Source organism: Sminthopsis crassicaudata, chromosome 3 (assembly GCF_048593235.1).
Source record: "Sminthopsis crassicaudata isolate SCR6 chromosome 3, ASM4859323v1, whole genome shotgun sequence".
NCBI classification, from domain to species: Eukaryota; Metazoa; Chordata; class Mammalia; order Dasyuromorphia; family Dasyuridae; genus Sminthopsis; species Sminthopsis crassicaudata.
The window spans coordinates 443149790-443161795 of NC_133619.1; the positions used below are offsets into that span (position 1 = coordinate 443149790).

Here is a 12006-nt window from a genome sequence, read left to right on the forward strand (position 1 = left end):
TGCTTACTTGTTTTTTGTTAGAAGGAACTATTCAACAGGGGAGAATTCAATTAGTAATCGATGTGATATTAAAACAAAAGACAACAAGAAAACTTAAAATTAAAATTTTAAAATATAATTTAAAATTTCATTCAAAGTATAAAATGCCTGATATTATACATTTCATATTTTATCAGTTTTCTATGTACATTCTAAATGTAAACTATGCAACAAAGCTTCTTTGTTTTAAGTCATGAACTTAAAAAAATTTTTTTGAAATATATATTTCAATAAGACTAGTTTCCTTTGTAAGCCTATCCATTTTTCCTTTATGCATTTTAAAACATTCTGAGAAGGGATTTTAAGTCTTTACCAAATTGACAAAAGAGTTGATATAAATTCCCTGTTAAAAAAGGTCTATCACACTTGGTCTTTGTAGACACAGTTATATATGTAATGATGAGTGATATAAATCATATGAAGTCAAAGTTACAATTATCAGTTTAAAATACTGTTATAAAAAAATATTATACATTGTTCTTCACATAAACATGTAACTGAAGTAGTAATCATGTAAAAGATGTTCAGTGCTGATGAAGATAAAGCAGAATCAAAAAAGGAATAAAGGAAATACTAAGAATAATATAAAGATACAGAGACATAGAAGTCCAATAAGGACATTTGGCAACATGAACTGAGGCATAGAAAAGACAACAGAATAAGGAAATTGGATAAGGGATAATACTTCATCATCACTATTACCACCTAAACTCTACTTCTAGCATTGAAAATTCTCAGGAGAAAGGTTGCCATTAACCACCAAGGGATAAGATCAGTTGCTCCCGTGATGTAGTAAAGTCAACAAAAAACTCTACTGGGATTGAAAAGCCATAAACTCAAGTCCATGAGATTTACAGAAGCATACAAAACAATTAAATGAAAGTATCTGCTTCACGCAGAGGAAAGAAGAAAGTAAAAATATCAAAAACCCACTTTTCACATTATCAGAAGTATCATCTATAAAAATAAATCTGAGTGTTTACAAGACTTTAAGAGAGAGAGAGAGAGAGAGAGAGAGAGAGAGAGAGAGAGAGAGAGAGAAATCAAAATAATATGGTGTTTCTAGCAAACCTGCAGGACTACCATGTCAGTCATTCATATAGATACTCTGTGGTAACTTTAAAATTTTTAATACACCAATATTCTAAATAATTACCGAAATTGTTAAATTTCCTACTAAAACTCTCCTCAGATCAACAACAAACAACAAAAGAGTTTCTTCTAGCTTATACAGGTTTGATAAAAAGAAGTTACTCCATAGCTACAACTAACAAACCTCCTTCGTCTTATCACAATTGGAATCTATCTTGTCACTTTTGTGATAGCTGAAATTCTCATTTTTCTTTTCATCTCTCCCCAAAAAAATCCTTAAAAAAGAAAATGGAAAATTTTAGAATTTCTATTTTGAATAATCACACAAAATTTGCCATCTGTCATTAGAATATTTTAAGATCTAGTCTTCAATCATGCAAACAAAACAATTCAATTCTTTTACTTTTCCCCGTTTTGGGGGACAAATTTTTATTGGTATCTTTTATTCAGTATCTTTTGTTTCCCAACACATTCCTTCCACAGTCCTTCCTAGAGAGCCATTCCTTATTATAAAGGATAAAAAAAAGAGGGTGAGGGGGAGAAAGTTCATCAAAACTAACCAACACATCAAAAATGCCTGACATTACAGCATTGTTCGATACTCATAGACCTCTCCTCTCCCTGCAAAGAATCAGGGAAAATTTTCTTTTTACATCTTTTCTTTTAAGCCCAGCTTTTCATACCACTGTTTCAATTATTTTGCTGATACTGGTTTTTCCATTTACATTGCTTTAGGCATTGTGTACATTGCTTTCCTATTTCTGCTTTCTTTTCTTCACATTAGTTCATATAAACCTTCCAGAACTTTTCTTTATTCATCAAAGCCATTGTTTCTTACTGTTCAATAATATTCTTCACATAATATAACACAACTAACTTATTTAAGTCATTTCCCAATTGATGAGCACAAGTTTAGTTTGCAGTTCTTTACTTTTACAGAAATTGCCATTATAAATATTTTAATATATATAGGACTTTCTTTTTATCACTGATCTCTTTAAAGAGAATTTCTTAGTCTTTTTGTGAATATATGGTCAAACAAACAATCCCATTTTAAAACAAAATAGCTAAAAGTAGAAAAAAAAATTAACCTTTTAATAGCTTATTTGTATGATGAAAAAGAACATCCCCCAAACCACAGGAAAAAAAAAAAAAAAAGGCAGTTCATCCAAAATAAGGCCCTAATATGTCATGCTAGATTGAAGTATTTCTATTTAAAATGGATACCTCTAAAATTTTAAAACATGAAATACCTTAAAAGATTAAATAAATTAAGTCTCCAAAGTCTTTAAATTGAATTTCACAAACAAAAATCAGCCATTTCTGTAAAAGTATATCTTTTAACATTACAGAAAATATTAATATAAAATTAAGATACCACTTTTTTTAAATTCCACATTTTAAGATTGTTTTCAAATTATGTTAAATTTATTGCTTAAATTTTAAGAGAAATATTTGTGTTTAGTCATTTTTTGTTTCATAAATTTAATACAAGTAGAACAAATTAGCACCACAAGCTATTCTTACAGCTTCCTTTTACTAACAATTGTTGTAGGATTATGAGATTATTTCAACATGTCATTTTTACTATATTAAAATTTTCTAATTCCTGATATAGGAAATATGACTCTAAAACAATGAGGTTAATGACAAGATACATAAAATCTCACTATTACATAGTCTATCAAAAACATTTAATAAGCATATACTATTTGCCCAGTTTTTCTCATAGTCACTATATTTTAAAATACTACATTTAACTTCTTTTTAAAGACAATAAGCCAGGAAAAATTTGTCTGGTAATAGAGATTCCAGAAGAGTAAGGATAGAAAGAGATGACCCAGGGCCAGAGAATTATAAATTATAATGACAAATTTGAAAGGTAAGGGATTAAGGAGAAAAGGAAATGAGGAAATCATATTTGAAAAGACAGGTAAAGATCAATCTCTCTTTTAGAAAAGAAGAGTGTGACAATGATGAGGGTTGGGGTCCCTTTAAGATTCCTAATTGCCCAACCCATGACTGACCTTGATTCACAAATTCTGATCAAAGACACCCTTTGAATATCCGGGCCCAGCCCCCCACTCTCAGCTCAGCTTCTCCCAGCCCTCACCTGATCTGGGCTAACTGACAAGCCCACCAGAACTGGGTACCACCCATCATCTTTTGGGTATAAAAGAAACAAGCTGGAATGCCCTCATTGCAGGAGCCCTCCCAGCCAACACCTGGTATCCTTCCAGCCAGGTAAGGGTCCCTGCCCACCAATGGCCACCTTTGGCCCTGCTGTCTTTCTAACTGAGCTTTACTTCCAAATTTCTACAATAAACCTTTTATTTTTCAATCTAGGTTTTCGGGCCTGTAAATTCATTTTACAGGGGACACTGCGCCTCATGGGATCTATGCGCCGACAAATGGGGTTCCCCCTTTCCTTTCCCTCATTAACAGAATGAACAGAATTTTAAGTTCGGAACCCTAGTCCTGTCATTATCCTTAACTGGCTATATAATAAACAAGCCATTTAACTTCTCCAGGCCTCAATTAGTTCATCTATGAACTTACAAGGGGCTTAGAGTCCATTATTTTAAGCAGGAGTGTGTTGGTTAATGTTTAGCAAACAACTCTTCTGGAAGGGAAAACATGAAGGGCACACTTTTAAATTTAGTCCATAGTATTAACATTTTTTATGTCTAAATAATAAGTAAATGGTTGGGAGTGACTCCAATCCTTCCTTTTCTCCAAGCTGTTTCCAACCCTTAAAACTCACAATTCCATTGGAGAAAGGAAAGCACAACTTTAAAGCCTTACCTCATCTGAAGAATCCACTTGTCCTGACGTTCCTGTAGCACCTGCAAAACCTTTTGAAGAAGAAGAAAAAAAAAAGATTCGTGATTGTTCAGTTATTGTTTTACCTTAAAATTTCTGAGACCTATTAATAAAAATTCTAAATGTTGCTAAAGTTATCTTGGCAGACTTGACATCTTAAATACATTTGGATTTAATCAGTGTCTAGCTAGCAAATCTCTAATGAAAACCCTAATTAAAGGAATGAAATTTTGTGATTAAGGCACAACTCCTTACTAGATACAACTGCATATGTACTAAGGTTTTAGATTACTGAATATTTTTCCAGAAATGAAAAAGCAGAGGTAGTGTAAAAAAATTCTAATGTAGAAAACTTTATTCTTTTTTTGACACTGATTTATTTCTATCTGTAATATATTGCTACCACTATTCTTGCCAAGGATTTCATTGTTTCACTAGAAAAATAACTACCCTTCAAGAATAAGCAAAGGTAAGAATTTTTTTTATCCTTAAAAAAAAAAAAAAAAAAGAAAATATTAAAATGTTCAAAAATATTTTTCTATACAAACCTGAAACTGCCAGAGAGCTAGTGCCAGCAGCCTGGTCCTGCATACCACATGTAAGTTTATCCTCAGGAAATGCCAATCCAGAACCCTTCAGAGCTATGAGGTACTTTTCATGACTTTTCTTTGCACATGCATTTTCCCCAAGACCTGTAACAAAATATTTTAAAATGCCATTTAAAGTCATAGAAATATTATTTAACTTCTATATATAAACTTAGTAAACAAAGAGCCATGCCATAATGGCATGAAATAGCAGAAAATTCAAATAACATATGCATATATCTATTGTTTAATGTTCTCAAAAAGCCACACTTCAAATCAAATAGTGTAACGTGCTCTCCTGGCAGTTACAATTACTAGTCTGTAATTCTGAATATTAAATATTTTCAAAACCTGATAATTTCTGATGCGTCCACGTTGAGCAGTAACAACTATAAAATGAAAAACAAACTGGAAGAATCTGCAAAGTAATTCACATTCTATCCCCCTTCTCAACAAACTCAAAAATTCTTACTGATGAAAATCAGTTCAAATAAAACTGGATTTGCACTAAACCTATCAAGGAAAAGTGACTGAACCTTAAAAAAAAAAAAAAAAAAAAAGGCAAGGTAAAAATATATGATTAAATATGTTGTGTTAAACTGTTTTGTGTTTAAAAGTGAAAGTAACCACATTTAAATTGAAGTATAATTTGCTTTTTTACTTTATTTTTCTTGAGGGTATTTTGTGGTCTATATTTCTTTCACAATATGGCCATGCTTGGATTATCAATGATAAGGAGCGGGGAAGAAGGAATGGAAAGACTTTAAAAACAAGTGTAAAAATTGTTTTTGCCTGTAATGGAGGGAAAATAAAATACTAAATATTTTTTTCTTTTTTTTTTAATTAATTTTATAATTATAACTTTTGGGGGGGGGGGCAGTACATATGCATGGGTAAATTTTTACAACATTATCCCTTGCACTCACTTCTATTCTGAATTTTCCCCTCCTTCCCTCCACTCCCTCCCCTAGATGGCAGGCAGTCCCATACATGTTCAATCTGTTATAGTATATCCTAGATACAATATATGTGTACAAAACCGAATTTCTTATTGCACTGGAAGAATTGGATTCAGAAGGCAAAAATAACCTGGGAAGAAAAACAAAAATGCAAACAGTTTACACTCATTTCCCAGTGTTCCTTCTCTGGGTGTTCTGTCCATCATTGATCAATTGGAACTGAATTAGATCTTCTCTTTGTTGAAGATATCCACTTCCATCAGCATACATCCTCATACAGTATTGTTGTTGAAGTGTATAATGATCTCCTGGTTTTGCTCATTTCACTCAGCATCAGTTCATATAGGGTCTCTCTCCAAGCCTCTTTGTATTCATCTTGTTGGTCATTTCTTATAGAACAATAATATTCCATTCTGGCACATACAGGTCCCTTTCCCTTTAGTATTTCTTTGGGATATAAGCCCAGTACTAGAACTGCTAGATCAAAGGATATGCACAGTTTGATCACTTTTTGGGCATAATTCCAGATTGCTCTCCAGAATGGTTGGATTCGTTCACAACTCCACCAACAATGCACCAGTGTCCCAGTTTTCTCACATTCCCTCCAACATTCATCATTATTTTTTCCTGTCATTTTAGCCAATCTGACAGGTGTGTAGTGGTATCTCAAGAGTTGTCTTAATTTGCATTTCTCTGATCAATAGTGATCTGGAACACTCTTTCATATGAGTGGAAATAGTTTCAATTTCATCATCTGAAAATTGTCTGTTCCTTTGACCATTTATCAATTGGAGAATGGCTTGAGTTCTTATAAATTAGAGTCAATTCTCTGTATATTTATTTTGCTGTTGGATTTTGTTGGTAATGTATAAAAATGCTGAGGAGTTATATGGATTTATTTTGTATCCTCCAACTTTGCTAAAGTTGTAAATTATTTCTAATAGCTTTTTAGTAGAATCTCTGGGGTTTTCTAAGTATACCCATCATATCATCTGCAAAGAGTGATTAATTCCTTTAATCTCCTTCTCGACTCTTATTGTCGAGGCTAGCATTTCTAATACAATATTGAATAGTAATGGTGATAGTGGGCAACCTTGTTTCAGTCCTGATCTTACTGGGAAAGGTTCCAGTTTATCCCCACTACATATGATGCTTACTGATGGTTTTAAATATATGCTCCTGATTATTTTAAGGAATAGTCAATTTATTCCTATACTCTCAAGTGTTTTTAGTAGGAATGGATGTTAGATTTTTGTCAAATGCTTTTCCTGCATCTATTGAGATGATTATTTTTTTTGGTTAATTTGGTTATTGATATAGTTCATTATGCTAATAGTTTTCCTCATATTAAACCAGCCCTGTATTCCTGGTATAAATCCCACTTGGTCATGGTGTATTGTCCTGGGGATGATTTTCTGTAATCTCTTTGCTAATATATTATTTAAGATTTTAGCATCATAAATATTTTTTTAAAAGAAAAGAAATAGTAGTCACATTTTCTGAGGAAAAAAAGCAATGAGCCTAAGAGAACATTTATTTTAAATCTAAAATTTATAGGAGAGAGGAAAAAAAGTTTACATTAACTATTTCGCAAGGAATCACTGCTTAATTTGATTGTAAAAAAGAAAAGAAAATAATCAGTATCAAAAAATGAAAAAAAAGGTGAAATCATGACCAATGAAAATGGCATTAAAGCAATTATTAGGAGTTACTTTGCCCAATTATATGTCAATAAATCTGCAATCTAAGTTAAATGGATGCATATTTTAAAAATATAGGTTGCCCAGATCAACAGAAAAGGAAATAAAATACTTAAACCACTCTATCTTTAAAAAAGAAATTGAAAGTCATAAATGAGCTCTCTAAGAAAAAAATCCCTAGGATGAGATTGATTCACAAGTGAACAGAACATTTAAAGAATAATTAACTTCAATATAATATGAACTATTTGGAAAAAAGAAGTACTATTAAACTGATTTTTACATGGATTTATTTTATATCCTACAGCTTTACTGAAGCTGTTAATTATTTCAACTACCTTTTCACTTGATTCTCTAGTATTCTCCTAAGACAAATCCAGGAATTAATTATATGAACACCATTACAAAACACTTTTCACACAAATAAAGTCATATTAAACAATTGGAGAAATTTTAATTGCTCATTGGTAGGCCAAACGAAAATATCAATTCTATCTAAGTTAATTTACTTATCCAGTGCCACACTAATCAAATAACAAAACAAAAAACAACTTATTTTTGGAGCTAGGGAAAAAAAAAAGAAAAGAAAATTCATCTGAAAAACTAAAAAGTTGAGATTATCAAAGTAATCTTTTTTTTTAATGTAAAGGAAGATGACCAAGATGTACCAATCTCAAACTTTATTACAAAATATAAATTTTATCACAAATCAGTAATCATCAAACTAATACTAGCAAAGAAAGAGTGGTGGGCAAATGGAATAGATTAGGTATATATTACACAGTAGATAATGGCCATAAGAACCTAGTATTTGATAAAGCCAAAGTGTTAGACAAGAAATCACTATCTGACAAAAATTGCAGAGAAAACTACAAAGCAATTTTGGTAGGAATGAGGCACAGATCATATACAGAGATAAGGTCAAAATGGGTACATGACTTAGACATAAAGAGTAATTATCATAAGTAAATCTGGAGAGCATGGAATTTTATCTTAAGACTTATTGATAAGGGAAGAATTTATGAGCAAACAACAGATAGAGAGCATTATAGGATATAAAATGTATAATTCTGATTCTATCAAACAGGTTTTGCATAAAACAAATCCTAAAGCAACAGGAAAGCAGAAAACTAGGAGAGAAAAAATTTTATAGCAAGTTTCTGCTAAATGCTTTCTCATATATAAAGAGAAGTCCAATTTATAAAAGTGAGTCACTCCCCAAATGATAAATGGTCAAAGGACACCCACAGTTTTTACATAAAGAAATCAAAGCTATCTATATTCATGATATTCATGAAAAAATTTTCTAAATCACTATGGATTGGAAAAATGCAAATTTAAAAAACTCTGAGGTATCACCTTACATCTATAAGATTGGCTAATGTAACAGAAAAGAAAAATGATATGTTGGATGGGAGGTGGGAAAATTGAGACATTATAGCACTGTTAGTGGAGTTGTGAATTGATCCAACTGTTCTAGAGAGCAATTCAGAACTTTGCCCAAAGAGCTAAAAACTATGCATATCTCCCTTTGAGACCACAAGTCTATTTACAAAGAGATCAAAATAATATTTGAAAAGGAGATGTATGTGTGTGTGTGTGTGTGTGTGTGTGTATTGCAAAGAATTGAAAACTGAGAGGATTGTGGAATGGCTGACCAATTATATAATTGTGATGGAACAGTACTATGCTGTAAGAAATGAAGAGCAGGAAATTTTTAGAAAAAGTTGGGAAGACTTACATGAATTGATATATTGTAAAATAAGCAAACACTGTACACAGGAGAACAATGTACACAGTGATAGCAATATTATATAGTGATTAAGTGTGAATGACTTAACTAATTTCAGCAATACAACAATGCAAAGCAATTCTGAAGGACATGATGAAAAATGCTTCTAAAGGGATGAAACTCTTGAGTTAATACACTGAGGTCAGACAACTGAGCACTTAAGGCTAATTACCTATTGGACAATACTCTACCAGAATATGCTAGGAAAATGGCCCTTCCCACTATTTTGTGCTGGCCCAATTGTTTGGTGTATACAGAGAATTGTAGGAAGGACTAGGGGGTGGGAGTCACCTCTGGGCAGGAGACAAAAAGGAGAGGTAGGGGAGATCCTGTGCATCCATTCCCTTCACTTCTAACACTAAAGATCAAGGACTTTTGCTTATCCTGACTCCGGCTGATTCTAAGGTATCCAGGGTACTAATGTGGTTAGCACAAATGCTACCAGAGAAAGAACTAAAAGAGTCTAAACAGAGATTGAAACATACTTTTTTTTAACTTTATCATTCTTGGTTTTTTGCAACATAGCAAATATGGAATTGTTTTGCATAATTGCCCATATACAGTCTATATCAAATTATCCTCACAAAGATGAGGATGGAAAGAAAATGAGGGAATTCAAAAAATTTTTAATGAATTTTTTGAATTGAGAAAAAATTAAAATGTAAAAATAAAATAAAATAAAAGTCCATACTGTTGAAAGAATAAATAAAAATAACAATAATTTTAAAGAATTTTTAAAGAAAATTATTCTTATAAGAATATCACTTAATACCAAATAAATCCAATACCCATTAAAAAGTTTAGATTAACTATATTCTTAATTATAAAAATTACATTTATTTTTAAAAGAAAAAAGTTCATTATCAATTAATAGATTTCAGAGAACATGGAAAATAGTGATTGACAGAAAAAAAGAAACCAAAAAAGTTCAATGGAAGGGGAAAAAAAACCTGGTTTCCTTTCAGCTTATTAATAAACAATAAATATATTAAATAAACTTTTAAATACAATAAATACCCAAACCTAGGCCCAATGTTTATCCACCTGGGTTCTGAACTAAACAAAGTATAAGCACAGGGCCAAACACAGGAAATTATTCTAGAGGAATCAAATTTGTATTCAAACCAAAATATGTCAATTTTTTTCTTAGATTATGAGATAAATATTAACCTAAATTATCTAATATTAACTGGTCACTGATACCAATAATTGAACTTTAATCATATTAAGATTCACTCTGCTCATATTTACTATGAAAAATTTAAAATACCAACAATAGTGATCACAAAAAAAGCATAAAACAAGAAAGTCATAATACAGATATATAGGAAGCCTAAAGACACCTAATAAAGTTTTTCAAAATACCATTCATTTGTAAATAGCTAGACAAACAATTAAGAGTTAAAAGCACCCAAGCAAAAGGAAATTAAGTAAAAGATTTTATATTTATATCTAAAAGCTCAATTCAGACAAAAATTAATTTCAAAAGAGCCACATAACCTTTCTCAAAAATAGTTTTGGGCTATATGCCAACCATTTGGTTAATTATGCCCTAACAAAGTTATTTATGGGGAAAATGTTTTATATTTTATAAGAAATAGGCATCATAAGTTCTTGTTCTACTTTATTCCTTGCTAGGTCTAAAATCAAAAATGAGAGGGGACTAATATTATTTCTAAGGCTTTCTGCATAGCAACAAAGAATGGGGAGAATAATAACATTTATAGATTTTGTATCATTTACTCTTCATAATAGCCCATTGACTGCAAGCAAAAATTATTCCCAGAAAAGTTAAATGATTTGTTCATGATCCCATAGCTAGTAAATGTAAAGAGTGATATTCAAATTCAAGATTAACCCCTCTCCCATTATACAACTTCCTCTAAAAGTCAAGAATTCTACAATCCTAAGTAAAAAAGCCTGTAGAGCAAAGAAAAGATGATTAGACAAAATCTTTCCAAATTTAAGCAAGATAGTTACTGCTACACTAAAGATAATTATGATTAAGTTTACATGTTTTATTGTTAGTTGCTAATTGCTGAAAAGATGGGCACAATAAAGAATGATTTTAACCAAGGTACATATATGATTTGTGGGATTAAACCTAAATAATGTGATATATCTATAAATTTTGGCATCATAAGAATAAGTTCAGGTTTACAACTTTTCCAAATATGTCTCTTAGTTTCCTGAATCTAAACTGCTTAAGATACTTATAAGGCTTTCAAAATATGTGTTTGCATATTCTTATCTTCACTGAAATGCTTTTTGGTTATATTAAATTTTAACGAGGGAGGGTATAATTAAATGAGACAAAACACTCAAGTTCATTCCTACAAGAGAAAAGCATAAAGAAACTCAGAATTTCAATTGGATAGGACCTCGAAAGCCATCTAGTGTAAGAGTATCTGAAAAAAGACTCTTCCATACAATTGACAAGAACAAGACCTGCATTTGCTTAAAGTTCTCAAGTAAGAGGGAAACAACTGACCTCAGAGATATTTTGGAGTAGACCTGGTTGTCAGAAAGCTTTTCCTTACCACACATTTAAGTTTGTCTCTGCAGCTTTCATCTATAGTTCCTTGTTTTGCCCTCTAGGGTCAAGGGAAACAAGACTATTTTCCATATAACAATATTTCAAGTGCTTTAAGACAACTATTGACTCTCCTTACCCTCAAATTCTTATCTCTTTCAAACAAATATTCTTCATCATCATAATAATCTTATAATTTTTCACCAAGTTGCTTTGCCCTTCTATGCACACTTTTGAATTTATCAATCTCATTCCTAAAATGTGGTGCCCAGAACTTCATTTAGCACTAAAAATACTGTCTAATCAGGGCAGAGTAATCAGACTATCACTTTCTTAAACATAGAAGCATGTCACAATTATATGATCTAACATTACTTTAGCATTTTGGGCTGCTATTATTATACTACTGACTCATAATGAATCTAAAATCTATGTAAACTTTCCAGTTATTTTTCATAAATTGTTGTCTAGGGGCAGGTAG

The 12006-nt window shown here is 31.3% G+C and overlaps 1 protein-coding gene across 4 annotated transcripts in view; it reads right to left on the reverse strand.

Annotated features, from left to right (window-relative positions):
- UBR3 (ubiquitin protein ligase E3 component n-recognin 3) overlaps positions 1 to 12006 on the reverse strand; it is a 280583-nt gene that overhangs the window by 223264 nt on the left and 45313 nt on the right. For all 4 annotated transcript variants that reach the window (XM_074303157.1, XM_074303159.1, XM_074303158.1 and 1 more), the window contains exons 4-5: positions 4503 to 4646; positions 3937 to 3986 (exon numbers count right to left, since the gene is read on the reverse strand). In XM_074303157.1, the coding sequence (XP_074159258.1) occupies positions 3937 to 3986; positions 4503 to 4646 (194 nt within the window). The remainder of the gene's footprint in view (positions 1 to 3936; positions 3987 to 4502; positions 4647 to 12006) is intronic.